The sequence below is a fragment of the Nuphar pumila genome, chromosome 1 (assembly GCF_984573655.1).
Source record: "Nuphar pumila chromosome 1, dmNupPumi1.hap1.1, whole genome shotgun sequence".
In the NCBI taxonomy this organism is placed as follows: Eukaryota; Viridiplantae; Streptophyta; class Magnoliopsida; order Nymphaeales; family Nymphaeaceae; genus Nuphar; species Nuphar pumila.
The window spans coordinates 8,984,855-9,003,038 of NC_143249.1; the positions used below are offsets into that span (position 1 = coordinate 8,984,855).

Consider the following 18,184-nt stretch of genomic DNA (forward strand, 5'->3'; position numbering starts at 1 on the left):
TATGATAGACCAAAAGTTTGCATCTGATGCAACCAGACTTGGAATTGGCATGAGTGGAACAAGAAACCACATGGAGAAGTCCAATGTATTGGTACATATCACCTACAAATAGTACCAAATGTAGTTTTTTATCAATATTATCACTTGATAACCTATGAAAAAGTGGGAGGATGGGGAGGAGGAGATGGTGTAGGTTTAAGGCAAATCTTAATGCAACCTTAGCCATACTGCAATTTTAATCCTTTCCAAGCATGCATCCAATGCTTCATAGAGAGGAACCTGCCATAACATTGTGCCTTGGATAATTTCAAAATACTATTCAACATTGACCACACTGGTTGTCTTAAGACCATCTGGATCCCAGACCCGACAAGATCCAAGCCAGACGTGGCCCTTCAAGCAAAAATCTTTGTGAGGAGGCCTGATTCAATTATAAACATACATGAACGTTACTTACAGGCATTGGACCAATAATAACAAAAACGTACACCCATGTCCCCAAAGGCCAAATCTGGTCTCAAGCATGCTTGGCTTTCCCCACGTTTGACAAAATCTTATAGCCAAACCTAAGCCCGTTCTCACCTGATGTTCACCCCAACAAAAACTGTTAAATGAAGCAAAAGGGAATCTAATGGTGAACTTATAACATCAAAAGTAAAAAGGTCCCAAAATGCAGACCATCTACAAGATAACATGGACCAGCTGGAAAAGGATTCTTTTTTCTCTCGCTTTTTGCTTAATTGCCATACAGTATTGGTGAATGGTGATGCTTGGCTTCAAACATCAAAATAGATGAACCACAAATCTTAACAGCACCAAAATTATCAAATACAAAAAGTAACGACTAAGCCTCCAAAACTGTAGATCATCAGCAACAAGCCATATCCCAACTACATGGAGTCAGCGTCGAGAGTCCTATTCCCCCCCTTCCTTCCTATATAGTGCTACAAAATGTGTCACACCAAATTCTTTCATGAACCTTCTTGTAATTTTCATCAAAGTTTACTTTGGCCTCCTTTTCCTAATTTCCTTTACTTGTATTCCATAGACATTTCTTATCATGTTCTGATAGATCCCAAGCAGAATGCACAAACCATCTTAGAAAACACCATTTTTCCATTTGATGGCAATATTCCTAGACGTTCTCTAATGTATTTATTTCTAAGTTTCTAACCATATTCTTTCATTCCACATCCACCTTAAAAATGCAACAAAACCAACACACATATTACATGTGGCACCATCACAATGTGACCCTAATATTTGATCTCTTTAACTAAATATCTGAGTATGTTCATTTTCTATTTCGATTTCTAATTCAGTATTCTCTTATAAGCGTTTAGCATATATGTGTCTAAGCCACTTGAAACATCATGTGTTGCCCACCATGTCAATTTTCCTTTTCAATCATGCAAAACTATTAACATATATTTATTTTCGAGTTTGCAGGAAAAATGTATCAATGGATACAGAAAGTTCCAGATCCAAAATCAGTGCATGGCAACTAGACAAAAATGAGGTTGGAAATGTAATGAAACACTAAAAGAGCAGAGAGCAAGATAGATAATAACACAAGTTTTCTAGGGAACGTTACGCTCATAATATTTCAAGTTTTCCAAGTTAGCAAGTTAGTAACAGCAAAACAAGTACTACCTCCAAATCTCTCAGCTTCTTGATTGTAATCCAATAACTTCTGCTCAATCTTTTTGCCGGACAAGAAATCAAATCCAGCTGATGGAGACTTATATGACATAAGCTCTTGATGTAGGCTAGCTGATCGCCGACAAAGAACAGGATATTGTTTTCCTTCTTCCACACGTCTATAGTATAACCTGCGATGGACACCTTGACATAAACCTGCAACTATTCAGCCTTTCAACCTCAAGATAAGATACCAACCTGAACACAAATGCACACCTGGGAGAGCTACATACATAACACATGCATGTGCATGAATACACGCACCCAATAAGCAAATACATGCATTTAACAATAATGGGCAACCAAAAAACAGTCATTATTGATTATTTTTGCAACAAAAATATAATGTGTTCTAACATGGCAAGATGAAACGCCATTAGATAGATATCTGTTTGCATCAATAGGCAATCAAGAGGAATTACAAATAAATCATACTTCTTGATGATAAGCAAGTATCCAACAAGGTCAGATTATTGATAAAATAGACAAACACATGCAGCAATATGGGGAAATTGGTATAAAAATTAAAAGATGACTAGCATGTTTAAGATATTCTAACCACAGCATCCAAATCCTGGATAAACATGAAGTAAACATCATTGTATTTGTGCAGCGCTGGTTGGCAGCCATTCTATGCAGAGGTTAACAGGGTATAGGCAAGAATGATTGCATTCATTTTAGTAATCACCTTAACGCCAATGGAGAGCAAAACTGTGTTTGAGACTAAGAAATGTTCAGAAGTGGATGATCAAGGTGTCACGTACACGATGAAGCATTCCTTACCACATAAGCCAATGGAAGTGTAGTTGGGATATAGATGCATCAAAACCCCATGATAGTCATTCAATCTGCATATAAATGTAATATATGCATACAAACACAAACTTGCGTGCATGTGTGGTCTAATCTAGACTAGTCTTCCGCGAACTCACTCTGCTCTAATTCACAATACGCTACGAAGCAATTGCAGCGAAAGGAAAAAGCAAGAAAACATAGCACCAGAACTTGAACTACCGTTTGGAGTCCCTAATGAAATTCCACAAAATTCATGAAAATAATCGTGACATCGAAATCGAAATGACATTAACTGTTTTGGAGATTCTGAAGATGCGACTCACCAGGGCCCCCAGCGTACGGGCAGGGTGGACAGCTCCGCGCCCATCCGGCTAGCCATCTCCGTCTGCAGCTTCCGCTGCAGGCGACCGGAGTCCGACATCACAGCTTCCGTGTACTTCTCCTCCTGCTCCATGTAGACGTCCATGTGACGCATCGCCACCTTGTCCTGGAGATCGGACATCCAGCTGTAGGGGTCGTGCCAGGTCTCGCCGTGGATCGTGAAGGCGACGGGCTTCTGCGGCGGCCTCGGAGGCGTCGGAGGCACCGGTGGCTTGGGCGCGCGGGCGTGGGCGCGACGGACGGGATAAATCCCGCGGAGGAATTCAAGCTCCCGGGCGCGGAAACCCCGTCTTCGCAGGAAAGTGGAGACGATAGTCATGGCGAAGATCTCTCTCTCTCTCTCTCTCTCTCTCTCTCTCTCTCTCTCTCTCTCTCACACACACACAGAATGACTTCAAGAACCCTACCCTAGGGTTTTTCGATATAGCCGTTAGGGAGGCGCGTTTGTAGAGCCGTAGCTTAGGGTTGAAGCGAGGACTCGTGGCTTTTATACTGAGCTGAGGCGGCAAGCCTTCGGACTAGTGGCGGGAAATTCTGCAAGCATTCTTAACGACTAAAATTCAGGAAAATCAATGTAATTTCAAAATATATGGCTTGTTTTCATCTCTGTCTTTGATATTTTTCTTCATGTTTTCTGTATTTTTTAGAGTTTTTATTATATATATCAATGTCTTACCTAGATTGGCCTTCACTAAGAAATTTTCAATATGGATATTTGTTTGCATGAGGGGTAGGGCTGGTAAACTAGCCGTGCCTAACAGGGCATGTTGGGTTCAGCTCGTTTATCAGTGAATTGAGCTCATGACTCGGCTCATGTTTGTGTTTAGTTGATCTGAAGTCGAGACTGGCTCGTTCTTGAATGAGACTAACTGAACACAAACTGGCTCATGTAAAAATATTTCATGTTATTCATACATGGAATATATATTTTTTTTATATATTATACTTAGGCTTTGTTTGTTTCACCCATGGGGTGGTTTAGGTATCCCCCGCTCCATTTACCCAAAGTCAGCAAGGTTTTCTTTTCAGGTTAACCATGCATTTAATACAAAAATCCATTCTTCTTCCCCTGTGAATGGATTTGCCTATGATTTTTTCACTCATGGAATGGCCTTCCCATCACGGAATTTCGCATGGTAGACTGTTCTTATGAAACAACCTAAGCCTTAATAGTTCACATCAAATCCAATTTAAATGTCTAAATTTTGAGATCACATCAAATCACATGTCCAAGGCTACCTTCATGGGTCCGAACCCATAACAGAAGGTTGTTTGTTGGGTCAACTCGCCTTAATATGTATGAGAATTTTGGCTACCTTTGTGGGTTCCAAACCCTCTAGGTGAAACTCATGAGGGAATATGTTTTGACTAAATCTTGACTCCATAGACGCGTTAGTCAAAATAGTAAGAATCAATATTGAAATCATATCTTTTCAACGTGAACGCCATGTTTTTGGGAGGGTTGCAAACTTAGTACTCATGAGTTTTCATTGCCTACAAAATCCAATATACACAAAAAAATGACCTAATAACAAGTTTCTACTAAATCAAACATATCGATCACATTTAAAATGTTGTAAACGTGCAAAATGAAAAAAGAAAAAAAAAGAGTTTTCACTAGAGGGTTTGGAAGCACGCAAGCAGAAAAAACATTATATATATGGGTAAATATTGGCTACTACTAATGAAGGTACCAAACTAATGAGCTAGAAATCATAGGTGTAAGTTGTATAGACTGAATCTAACCACATAGATATGTTCAACATAGTCTGTTTGCTAAGGATGAAACCTTCGATCATACTTTTACTTTTATGATGTAAAAATGTGATATTTTGAGTTATAAAATTTTGGCACATTGTGGCCCATTGATTTTTGAACCCCTTTAAAAACTTAATTACTTGTCATAATCACATGATTCAAAACAAGTTTCCTACTAAACAAACCATGTAGATCACATTCGTAACATTTGATCTACAAAAAATATAAAAAAAATTAAAGAAAATAATTATTCCTAGATTGAGTTTGACAATGGCTAATACTTAAATTTTAAGTGTGCAGGGATTTGATCTTAATCATATTGTTTATAAAGTTCAAAATACAATTAAAAATGTCTCAGAATGTATTTAAAGAATACTCATATTCAATGGAATTGTTTGAGTAAGAATTATTGTAAAGCTAGCAAAATAATATGCTTCTAATGAAGAAGAGTCGACACTTGAAGAATCTCTTGTTCATATAAGTCAACCCAAGGAAAGACACGAGTGTATTTCATTTGTATTCACTCTAAGAGTTGACCTACTCTCTAGAGTTGACTATGAAGTTGTACAGTCGACCCCTGAAGAGCATCAGAGTCGATCCTCAAAGATCTGAGTGAAAAAACATGATTTTTGTGCAAATATAAGTTGACCTCTATATAGCAGGAGTCAACTCTCAAGGAATAGAATGTAGACTTTATATGACTCAACAACTATGAGTTGACTTATTTGTAACAAAAGTCAACTCACATAAGGGAAGAACTTACTCTTACAAATGAGTCGACTCCTGGACATGCTAAGTCATCTCTAGAGTGCAATGGGCAGATTTTAACATACTTCTAATCATTGAAAAAAAGTGTTCTTCATCCCCAACCGCTATCCAATAGATACTTATCTTCTCCAACTATAAATTGATGATGGAGGAGTGTTTTAGAATTGTGGAAATCATATCCATCTTTAAGTTCATCAAAAGATTTAAGCTTTCTAGTACTTCAATGCTCTCTAACAACAAACTACTTTGATATTCTTTTTTGTGTTGAAAATATTTTAAGGATTTTGTTTTGGGTTTCACTCACTCTTACTTATTGTATTGAGATCTTATATTGTGAGAAGAGTGATTTGTATCAACCAATTTTTTTTTTTGTAAGCTCTAGGGTTGAGCTATCTTGAGCTAGAAAAGCTTAAGTTGTTGTTTCACAAGGGATGTGAAACTATTGTATTGGAGTGTGTGGCTAAAATGACATAAGTCAGGATTAGTTGAACCTCTATAAATTTGAAGCCATAGATTAGATTGAGTTTTTAGCCATTAAGAATCCCATGTATGATCTCATTTTAATTTTTACTCAAAAAATGAAGGTATCCAATACTGGATTCTCCACTTTTGTTAAAGGGAAAGAAATAGTGGTGAACAAAGATATTTTAAGTCAAAATTTACACTTGCCAAGTAGGAGAATTGACAATATAGATAACTTTGATAGAAGTGCAATTGTGGGACTTATTTATGAAAAGCCATCCATTTAGGGTGATGAAATCTTATGTGCCACAAAGTTTAGGGTGGATTACTGACTAATTCACTTCATCATTGTCTCTATTATGCTACCCATTAGCGGAAAGCTTGGCGGACTTCAACGGATGTTTTTAGATTGTATCATTCGGAGACATCATTTAAATATTTTTGAATTCATCCTACCCTACATGATGAGATCATTCAGAGCTACAAGACCTATGCCTTATGAGTCTGTGATCACACAATTCTTGATGCACTATGATATAAACCTAAGGGGGAGAAAAGGCTAAATGTTTGAAAGAAAAAGACATATAATTGAAGTACCATGCATAGAATGAAATACATCTGGCAAAACCGTCATTGGATCTTAAACGAAAGAAGGAAATCAACATCTACTGAGGGAAGGACATGCCTACTGAGACAGAGGATGAGGTGCCTAGGTCAGATGTACCTTATACTCTTGCATCTGTAACCAGACCTTCATCTTCCAGGCAAGCATGAGCTGAGGGGGAGCATGGGTATGGCTCATAGAATCAGTGGGATCAGTTTCAACATAAAGTATTTAATGAGATTCGCACTATTAGGACAGAGATTATACTTGAGTTGACTAACATATGACAACTGTTAGTTGAACAACGTGGTCACATCTTTGATCTCGATAGACAGAGGAGAGAATTTCAGCAGAAGATTAGGGGCAGCCTCATAAATATCAAAGGATAGATTGAGGACTTGAAAATTCAAACATCAATAGCATCAGCAGATTCTTGATCATCTCCATTCATTCGGAATTCCTTTTTTACCATCTAGGATGACTCATCACTAGTGTGTCTTGTCTTTCTTGTCTAGATTAGGACCATTTTGGTTTTTCTTATCATATATTGACAAGTCCCTTTCATGGCCTGAGTTCTGCTGACATGTATTTATTTACTCATGACTATATATTTTATAAACCTTTTGGACATATATCTATGATGGACAATTTTTGTTGGCTTTCTATGACTCCTTTACATTATTTACTTACGATGTCTCACATATTATGAAAGTATGGAACCTTTTTTAGATGTTGTCAAAAAGGGGAAGAATGTGAGTAGAATAGTGTGAAAAATGAAAACAAATGCTTAATCCACGTATGAAAATTAATAGTATGAAAAGAATGCAAAAAATAAGAATTTTAAATCGTTTATATCTATCTATGTTCAAAAGAATTTGAATCGAATTTTCTTGTTGAATTATCACCTTCTTACATGCGCATATCTTTTTCTTGCGTTATTGTTGGAAAGTTTTGTCATCATAAAAAATAGAGAGATTATCGAGCTCCTAGATTGATTTTGATGATTACAAAACTCCCCAAGGGCTACTGCTTGAATCTTAAGTGTGCAGGGATTTGATCTTAATCATATGTTTATAAAGTTTAAAATGCAGTTAAAAGTATCTCAAAATGTGTGTAAAGATTACCCATATTAAATAGAATTGTTCGAGCAAGAATTGGAGTAAAGTTTAGAAAATAACTTGCTTCTAATGAAGAAGATAGACTCTTAAAAAATCTCTTTTTCATATGAGTCGACCCAAGGAAAGACACTATTGTATTTCATTTGTATTCACTCTAAGAGTTGACCCCTTACTCTCTAGAGTGAACTCTTAAGTTGTAGAGTCGAGCTCTGAAGAGCATAAGAGTCGATCCTCAAAGATCCGAGTGAAAAACATGTTTTCTGTGCAAATATGAGTCGATCCGTACAAAGCATGAGTCAATTCTCAAGGGATAATGAATAGACTCACAAGTAACAGAATGCAGACTCTATGATTGGGCAACTATGAGTCGACTCCCATAAAGAAGAGTCGACCCTTTAAAAAAGAAGAGTCAACTCCCATGTTAAAAGAATTGACCCTGAAGAATGAAGAGTTGACTCATTTGTAACAAGAGTTAACTCACATAAGGGAAGAGATGACTATTACAAATGAAAAGTCGACTCTCAAGGTGAAAAGTCGACCCTCAGGGAAGAAGAATTGATTCCTGGACATGCTAAGTCAACTCTAACAAGTAGATTTCTAGCCGTTGGAAAAAAGTGTTCTTTGTCCCCAATGGCTATTCAATGGATACTTTTCTTCTCTAACTATAATTTGATGATGGAAGAGTGCTTTAGAATGATGGAAATCATATCCATCTTAAAGTACATCAAAAATTCAAGTTTTTAAGCACTTCAATGCTCGTCAACAACGAACTACTTCAATATTCTTCTTTGTGTTGAAAATATTTTAGGGATTTTGTTTTGGGTTTCATTGACTCTTACTTATCATTGTATTGAGATATTATATTGTGAAAAGAGTGACTTGTATCAACAAATTTCTATTTTGTAAGCTCTAGGGTTAAGCTACTGTGAGCTGAGAAAGCTCACGTTGTTGTTTTGCAAGGGGTGTGAAACTGTTGTATTGGTTACTATCAGTTAAGTTAGTATTGTTAGTGGATTGAGTGTATGGCTAAGAAGACGTAGGCCAGGATTGGCAAACCTATGTAAATTTTGTGTTGTGCTTCGCCTTTTTCTCTCTACCTTTAGTATTATTTTTGTTTATTGTTAAAAAGTTTTTAACCCAATTCACCCCCCTCTTGGGTGTTTTGCTATGTTGGGACTCAACATCCTACTCATTAGTACCATACCTTCATTACTAACCAATATTAACCCTATATATATGATACAAACGAAGGTACATAATGTTGAGTTAGAAATCATATATGTATGTTGTATCAACTCAATCTAACTCGATAGATGTTTTCAGCTGGTTTGTTTACTAATAATCAAATATTGGATCATGTTTTTATTATATAAAGAGTTGTGAATTTTTGGTACATTATGAGCCATTGATTATTGAAGCCCTTGGAAACCTATTTACATGTCACAATCGTATGATTCAAAACTCATTTTCTGGTCAGAAAACATTTTAAATCACATTCATAGGGTTCAACTTACAAAAAAAATAGACAAATTATACTCAATAGTTTCGTACCGTCATTCGTAGCCAATATTTAATATATATCTTTCAGAGCTTTTTCCTTACCTATGTCCTTGTACCTCTCAATTCCTTACTCGGTCAAACTTGACATTATTCGCTAATGGCTTTTCTACTCTAGTCAGCTTTTCATTGGTCTATCTTCGTGGGTCACTAAACTAATGTGATCTAATCTTGTCGACAAGGCAATGCCATGTAGAACAGGCCCTGCTCATAAACACCGGGGTGTCTGTAAAGAAAAAATTGAAATGTAAATCATTCAGGTTTAGTTTAATCATATCTGATATACCTATCTCCTTGTTTTCAACTTCTCTTTGCTAATTCACATACACACGAGCACACATGCAGCCGTGCGTGCACAAACACATGCTCACACAACTTAATTTTGATGCATAATAAATGTTTAGTTCTTCCTTGTATTTGTTTTTATCAATGTGATTATTTTTGTCATAGTCTGATGATTAAATTTTATCCATATCCTTTGGAAAATTCAGTTTATTACTATGTGATATTTCCATTCAGAAAGCTTGAATTTATCAGCAGTTTCTTAATCATGAGAAGCACTCCTGCGCAGAAACGCTTATATGTACTCTAAATTGAATGTAACGGTCTAATTCTTTCATTTTGGCATTCCACTTTTTTGTCTTGGCACATTAGCCTCTTGCATATTCCAAGATACCTTTCTATGTATGCTACTTTAATTTTTGTTAATTATATATATATACAGAGAGAGAGAGAGAGAGATTACTGCATTGTAATTTGTTTTTCTGTTGTCACCAAAGCTTGAAAGCAACATTAATTGCTGGACTGTCTGCTACTGTTGAACTGGGTGGGCTTGAATTTATAAAAAAAAAACTCATCCTCAGCTTTCAGTTGCACGAACCTCAACTCTATTGCCAGTTGCAATATTACATACATTAAAATCTTCCAGAGGTTCTTGCCATGAATATGCGCTATCTCATTCAGTTGTGATGCTTTGCCTACCCGGAGTGGGTAACCATTGTAAGGATCATTATTTAGATAGCAGGGTGTCCAACAGCTGTGTCTTATTTCACTTGTTAGGTTGTGATGCTTACTATAATTCGATTGGTAAGCATAAATCCTAGTGTCTGTTCTACGCAACGACCACCCTTATATATACGTATAATGACTACCATCCATCTTTCAAATGATAATTGTTCCTTGGTGGTCACTCTTAATAGTTCATACCCTTTGCAGAATGAAGGCTATTGTGTACTGACAGCATACGTGCCCTACCATTGTCCAACTTGACTCATTTGGTTCATTACAATAAAAAAGGGACCAAGAACCAAAGTTGGCCATGCTAAACTGAGTGTCTTCAAATTTGATAAAAGACTGGAACCTGTTTGATTTTAGCCCCCTAGCATGATTTGATTCAAGCCCCCAAACAAGATCCTTATCTTTTTTATATGCACACCCTGAAAATCGAATAGCATTGATTTGCTGTTAATAAAATCAGAGAGGGTTGTACGATGATTCTACCAAGTGTACTAAATCAAACCTGCAGTAACTTTCTGCTACCACTAAAAGAGAACCATGAAAATGACAGGAAGTACGTGATGCACGCGGCAGCAAAAGGCTACCAAGGCTTACTTTTAATACTCAAGCTGATGCCTCAACAAATCGTTATTATAGGCACAGAAGGAGACTCAGTATTTTACTGGTTAAGCAAAAGAAAGGTGGCTAATCTTCTTTCTTTTTTTACAAAATAATCAACTTTACACAGTGAGGAGCCCAAAATATTGATTTTCAACGTCGTGTATAACAAGACAATGCTAAAGGTCTTTGGGGGAAAGAAGCCTAGCAACTGAAACGTGGCACTATGTAAGCAGAAGGACTTGTTCTTGAAGCTTATCCCATATGAAACAATGCTTTTTATTTGTGATTTCTTTGTAACAGGAACAATGGGAGGCGGTGGTCTCTTTTCATTCTTTTATAGGTTTCCAAAAATAGTTTTTCTTCACTTGTCAGTCAACACAAACCAAAAATGGTTTCTTGTCTGAAAATGAGAGCTGGTCCAATGGAATGCATAATGTCCTTTGTACTCTGCAGTGTACGGAGAGTTCGATCCGAATCAGAATCAGCACCTCGCTCTCTCTCTCTCTCTCTCAATTTGGGGTGAGCAGAAGTGAGTTCCTCTCCTATTTGGCTTGCCGCAGCGTTGTCTTCACAGCACTGCTGCAGCTGCAGTCTACTTATTTCCTCTCTGTTGCAGTTATGTGTGGGGGTGATTGGCTCTGCATTGAGAGAGATGGCCATGCGGAGGTGCAGAGATTGTGGTGCGCGTTTTCACGACGACGAAGGAGGGGATGAGACGGGGGGGGCATTTCTTCAAGATCATGATCGGCGAATTTCATTCCAAGCTCGTGAGTGTTTCAAAGCTTTCCAACGATCTTCTTGTTCCTTGTTTCTTTCTTTTTTCTTTTGGTTTTTCTTTTGTCTGTTTTGATTTGCATGACTCCCCCCCTCTCTGTACCCCATGTTCGTGATTGTTTCAAAGACTTCTGCGTACTCTTTTCGGCTGTTCCTTGTTTTTGATCTCTTCTCTCTCTCTCCAAACTGCTTCTAAGCTTTTTATGTTCTTTTTCTTCCTTTCTTTTCTCTGTTCTTCGTTACGTGGTTCTCTAACAGACAAAAGAAGAAGAACGTAAAAAACCTAGAAGCAGTTTCGAATGGAAAGAGAGGGCGTATTTTTCTTTTTCTTTTTGGGTGTTTTATACTTAAATCGCTGGAATCACTCCTTGGTTATCGTTGTTTTTTTTATATGAATACCATTTGTTTTCTGTGTAAATGTTGGCTGCAACCTTGACTTTCTACATATTAGGTATTATGATATTATTGATAGTAGGATATGAACGCCCTACACACACAAATCATATTAACACACGTAGCAATTTTCCGTCTTCTTTTACTTATTACTGTCATTTTGTTTTTATTTTTGTGATAGAGATTGCCTGCTTTGCATTGATTCTAGGGGTGTCAACGGGTAGGGTTTAGCCGGACCAAACCCTATAGGGTCCGGGTATGGTGCCTGATTAAGACCCGGGTCCAGACCCAAAGGTCCGATTAATATATGGACTCAGATATAGTTTTTGAAATTTTATACCAGACCTGGACCTGAGTAGCCATGTTCCGATTAAGACCCACAATTTTTTTATGTAAAAATGATAATTATTGGGTGCGGGTATGGTTTCTCTTATAGTATACACGATTAAACATGGGTCTGGATGCGATACCATACCTGAAAATCTAACCCCAAGTCTGGTTCCACCTGAGTCCAAACCAATCCCGACCCGTTGACACCCCTAATTGATTTGAGATTTTGACCACTTAGAAATTCATAAATTTTAAAAAGAATTTCATTCACGGGCTAAACTTTTGTCCTCATTCCAAAAGTGGGCCTCACTTTTTCCGAAACTGTCTAATAGAAACCTCAGGCTGACCTCCAACAACTTGGAAAATGTGACTCTTTTGAGTTTTTCATATTGTCCTTTGGAGTTGAAAAAAGACTCTCATAAAAAGATAACTGTAGATATTTGTCATTTGAAGTTTAAAAAACATAACGGAGGTACATATCAGAATATTCAGAAACGTGAGACCTTATTTTGCGTTAGGGCAAAAGGTTGGCCCCAAATGAAATTTTCCTAAATTTTACTCATTTCCGATAGTAGAAGTAATATTTTTGTCTGCTTTTTGCTCATTTGGTAAAAATCTGAGCCTCCTTTCTAGTTCATCATTGCCTTCTATTTTAACAATGCACACATCACACATTTTGTGGTGTGCTCCCACAACACAAGTTGGGAGTGTTCGTTTCATGCCCTTTCCTAATATATAATGGAATGCACATAATAAATGCAAAAAAATAGCTTTTCTGTCAAAATGGGTTCATTTCTTCTCCAATTAGAGAGCATTTTCCCTCCAAAGTAGCCTTTCTAAAGTAATAAATGCCCCCAAAGAATACTATAGAAACAACTGTATATTTGAATATTGGTTTCTATTTTAATACTCATCTTTTTTATTCTCTGTTACAAAGAAACCACTCGTCGATGTCATCTGTCTAATTGAGTTATAGATAATGAAATGTTTTCCTTCCATTAAAAAAATATATATATTGGTTTCTGTTCATACAAAATAAACAGCCTTGTGCCCCAACGGGTGCTCCGCGTGGTTGGTAAGAGCTGTCAGTGCACGTATCCTTGTGGTGGAACGTTGCAGGTTCAAAACCCAGTGGTACTTTGAATAATAACTGGTGGGGGTCTGCCTAAACCCAGCTTGCCTTTTAAAAATAAATAAATAAATAACGGCCTTGTGTATCTTGAGGTTAAAACTGCTATGCAAATACAAAATGATGATAGCCGTCACTTTCTACTGGGGATGACACTCTTCTACTGTATGCCTGAATTTAGCAGTACTTTACTTATACTCCTTCAAGAATGCACTGACTGCATATGTTCACATTTAGGGGCAAAGTAAGAAAAGAGCATGTAAAAATAGCATGTTAAGCATTTTTTAATTGATCTCTATTTCACTTTATGAGCATTGTTTATAAGGTTTTTTTTTTTTTGTTCTTTTGATAGCAAGGAAGGGGGTTAGCCCCAGAGGATTGCTATTGTCATTTTAATTTCACCAAAGCTAGCGCACCTTTTAAAGTTTATTTGGAACTGCTTGTAAATACCTCATGTATGCACTACGTAGTCATAACCATTAGTTGTTTAGTTCTTTTTCACTATCAGCTAACTTCAACACTGTATAATTTTCATGAAGGATTTGATTATATAATTCACATTCAGCCTTCTGCAAACTTTTAAAGAAGGTGAATTAGACGCTATTGAAAGTGCTCTTAGTGTTCTTGGTTAATCTAAAATAATTCTTTATGTAAGTACCTAATACCTACTTATCCAAAAAAATCCTAAAACCTAAAATATGAGTTGAGAAATGAGCCCATGCTCTTACTGCGCTACAAATGATTTTCTTCCGATTACCCAAAACAACAGTTTCTGATTGATTAGACCATGTGAAGTATGGCCTGCAAAGGTTCTAGTCTAGGAAGAATTAGAACCCTTTAATTTCTTGCCCATGATTTTTTTATCTCACTCAATCTTTGGGATGGGATCATTGCTCTATATGATGTTTTGCAGATAATTTAGCATGTATAACTATTATTATTCTTTCAAAAAATATAACTATTGTTAATTGGAGATGGTCGTTTATACATATTTACGTTGAGATAAGTATTCGGAATTCTCGAGTAAATTTTGAGGCTTTTACAGAAAGTATGGTGCATTTTATTATCATAAAATTGAGGTTACATGGGAAAAATGTTGGGTGCATATTTCTTGGAACTTTTGTTAGCTCTATCATTTTTCTTCATGTTAATTTACTAGACTTTCATTGCTAATCAACTGTTTGCTTTTGTAGTATATCCCTCCTGCTTTTGTAGTATATGCCCCCCGCTTTTGTAAATCAAATTAAAGGAGACAAGTGCACCATTGCCACCTTACACAGCCCCACTGGCCACTCTTGCCATGTGAAGATGCGCAAAGATGACTATTCACTACTTATGGAAAATGGTTGGCCAGGAACATCATTTGCTGGAACTTGGAGATTATTTGATTTTCACATATAATGGTGATTTAGATTTCATTGTCAAGATATTTGGTATAACTGGATGTGAAAAGGTGCCTGCAGATCTAGCTAAGGGTATCAGTGCACACAAAGTAATGGAGCTGAAAAAAGAAGACACTCAGGTTAAAGGTGTTGGAGCACACAAAGCAAAGGACGAGAAAAAAGAAGATAATGACGAGCTTGAGTGCCCTTCATATGGTGCTCGTTTTCGGGGACAATTCTATTGGAATGAGGGTGCACATCAGGGGGTAAATGATCTCCCTATTCATCATCCTGTAAAATGGCTTTACATTAGTTCAGACCCACACAAAATTCTGTTTTCATGATACCTATTGTTAAACTTTGCTTTTTTTTTTAACACAGAAATTTCCGCTATTACTTAAAATAGGTGGTGCTATTCCATGTGCACATGAGCAGAGTCCCAGCCGAGCTTGAAAAGCCTCTATCCATGATGGCTTGAGTAGAGTTCAAGCTAGGCTCGGCTATGCTTGAGCTGAACATCTTTAGTTGATTTTTTTTTAAATCATTAGAGTATTGCTCGGACTTGGAAGTTAATGGAGGACGTCTGCGGCTCCTGCAAGAAGAAGGGGCCTTACTTCTTCAAGGTCATCTTGGAGCACTCTTCGGAGAGACTGGTAACCTCTCTCTCTCTCTCTCTCTCTCTCTCTCTCTCTCTCTCTCTCTCTCTGTGTGTGTGTGTGTGTGTGTGTGTTCCTTTTTCTCACTGTGAATCACTCTTGAGGGTTGTTTGCAATTTGTCAGATTGAATAATGTTTTTACTCTAGCTATTTCCGTTTCCATGTTAACGAATCTGTCTGTTTGCTGGATCTTGGACTTAAAATATGTTGGCTGTGTGTTTGTTTTTGAAATGCAGTTTGAGCAGTTCCTGTTTTTGTGCTCCCCATGCTTGTTTTTTTGTTTTCACGAGATTACTGTATAACGTGTCAGCTAGTAAAAGAAAAGGGTTTACTACATGTTTTGCCGCTTCTGTTTTAATGGGATTCTGTGAGAAAAATTTTCTTGTTTCCTTCGACTCATCCATGTCTTGTATTTTCAGTCATGCTTATGAGCTAAAATTTAATGCCCATCTTGCAGAGGTTACCACCAGCGTTCATACTGTTTATTAAAACAGGGTTTCAGCATCTCGGAACCGGTGAAAAACTGGAAAGAACCGGTCAAAAAGGACTCCGTACCGGTTCCGGAAGGGGTCGGATCAGGTTACTTATCCGATTCAGTCTTAATAGTGTTTGGATCCTACTTTCATGGATCCGACCCTGTTTAAATGGGTCCCAGGTCCACAATGTTGACGAATCTCTGCAAAAACAACAATGACAGAAAGCGTACCTGAATTCGCCATAGTTCGTGTAGGTAATTCGGCGTTCTCCTCAGCCGGTCGACGCCCACAATGAGCCCACGCCTTAGGTCGACGGTGAGCAGGACCCTTTCCGCAGCGTCCGAATGCGGAACAGAATTTTGGCAGAGAAATGCTATGAGTCTCTCATCATCCTTGTAACCCCTAACCCCTTATGTAATGGGAGATTAGGCAGTTACGTGAATGTGGTTATTCTACATTCACGTAACTCCCACCCACTACCCCATTACATGGTCACTAACGTGACCCACTAGGAGGGTGTCAAGCAGGGTCACATTCGTGGGTTGGACCCATGACTGATAATGTCCAACATTCTCCCACTTGACCCATCGACACCAAAAGTGTACTAAATCGAGGTGTATACCGTTATCTCAATTTAATTCTTTATGTGGGTTCACATGCCACCCTTTATCACAAGGATGAATCGTATGAGTCAAGGATATGAACACCCCTTTATGAAATGTCATATTTCCATGTACTACGCTACAATTCACCTTCAGTGCTTAGGCATGAAAAAATTACCTTTATGAATAGGTTGGTCTCTCACCTATTCTATTGGTCCTTTAATATTGTTATTTTGTTATTCTCTCTAACCCATATGAGAGATTCTTTATGCAAAATCAACAATAACACAAAACCTTAGAGAATCAAAACATAAACACAAATGTGATCACATAATGTACTGTCATACATCAGAAGGAATAAAAAAGACTCATCCCCTTTACATGTTGGAAATACAATCCCAGTGCTAGCCCTTTAGTAAGGGGATCCACAGTCATTTTCTTCGTCCCAATTGTATCAATACATACGAGATGATTCTCAGTCCTTTCTTTAACAACAAAATATTTTAACTATATGTGTCGACACAATGTTGAGCTCTTATTGTTATTTGAAAAGGACACAGCTGCTTCATTGTCACAAAAGATCTTTAGTGGTCTCTCAATAGAGTCCACTATACCAAGACCCATAATGAAGTTCCTTATCCAAATGGCCTGTGACGAAGTCTCGTATAGAGCAATAAATTCTGCCTCCATGGTATGAGCAGCAGTGGTAGACTGCTTTCCACTTCTCCATGAGACAACACCACCCGCTAGAAGGAAAATGTATCCAGTAGTGGATTTTCTACTGTCAATACACCCTCCTAAGTCTACACCAGAGTATCCAACGACCTCTTGGTGATCAGCTTTCCTGTAGGTCAACATATAGTCTTTCGTTCCTTGTAAATAGTGCATGACCTTCTTCGCTGCCTTCCAGTGCGCAATGTCTAGATTTGACTGATATCTACCAAGCATTCTCACAACAAATGCTATATCAGGTCGAGTGCAGGTCTGCGTGTACTGTAAACTCCCAACTGCTGAAGCATATGGGACAACATCCATCTGAGCCTTCACAATATCATCTTGAGGACAGTCTTTTAAGCTCAATTTATCCCCTTTCACTATAGGTGCCGAACTAGGAGAATAATTCTCTATCCCATATCTTTTAAGAACCTTAAGGATATAGGATTTCTGAGATAGGCCAAGGACACCCTTAGTTCTGTTACGACGGATCTCGATTTCAAGGACATAAGTGGCCTCACCCATGTCTTTCATATCAAAATGAGAGAAAAGAAAATCTTTTGTTTCATGTAAAAGACTCAAATCATTAGTTGCAAGAAGAATATCGTTAACATATAAAACCAAAATTATGAACTTACTCCTACTAGTCTTAATGTAAATACACTGATCAACAATGTTTTCAGTGAATCCAAAGTTCATTATTACTTGATTGAACTTCTTATACCACTAGCAGGAGGCCTGTTTAAGTCCATAAATTGATTTATTCAATTTGCAAACTAAGTTATTTGAGTCATCTATACTGAAACCAGAAGGTTGTTGCATATATACCTCCTCATCCAGATCCCCATTTAGAAAAGCAGTTTTCACATCCATCTGATGTAGCTCTAAATCAAAATGAGTTACGAGGGTCATGATTATCCTCAATGATTCCTTAGTTGAGACAGGAGAAAAAGTCTCATTATAATCA

General features: G+C 37.4%; 2 protein-coding genes across 2 annotated transcripts in view; one reads left to right on the forward strand and one right to left on the reverse strand.

Moving 5' to 3' along the window:
• Positions 1-3,196, reverse strand: part of LOC149847896 (Prolyl oligopeptidase family protein) — a 61,031-nt gene extending 57,835 nt beyond the window's left edge. Inside the window, exons 1-2 of the mRNA XM_090002654.1 lie at positions 2,820-3,196; positions 1,654-1,832 (exon numbers count right to left, since the gene is read on the reverse strand). Of these exons, the coding sequence (XP_089858780.1) occupies positions 1,654-1,832; positions 2,820-3,196 (556 nt within the window). The remainder of the gene's footprint in view (positions 1-1,653; positions 1,833-2,819) is intronic.
• Positions 3,197-14,705: 11,509 nt separating this feature from the next.
• The window catches only part of LOC149847897 (putative B3 domain-containing protein At5g66980), a 69,094-nt gene continuing 65,615 nt past the window's right edge, over positions 14,706-18,184 (forward strand). The window contains exons 1-2 of the mRNA XM_090002666.1: positions 14,706-15,035; positions 15,318-15,422. Of these exons, the coding sequence (XP_089858792.1) occupies positions 14,706-15,035; positions 15,318-15,422 (435 nt within the window). The remainder of the gene's footprint in view (positions 15,036-15,317; positions 15,423-18,184) is intronic.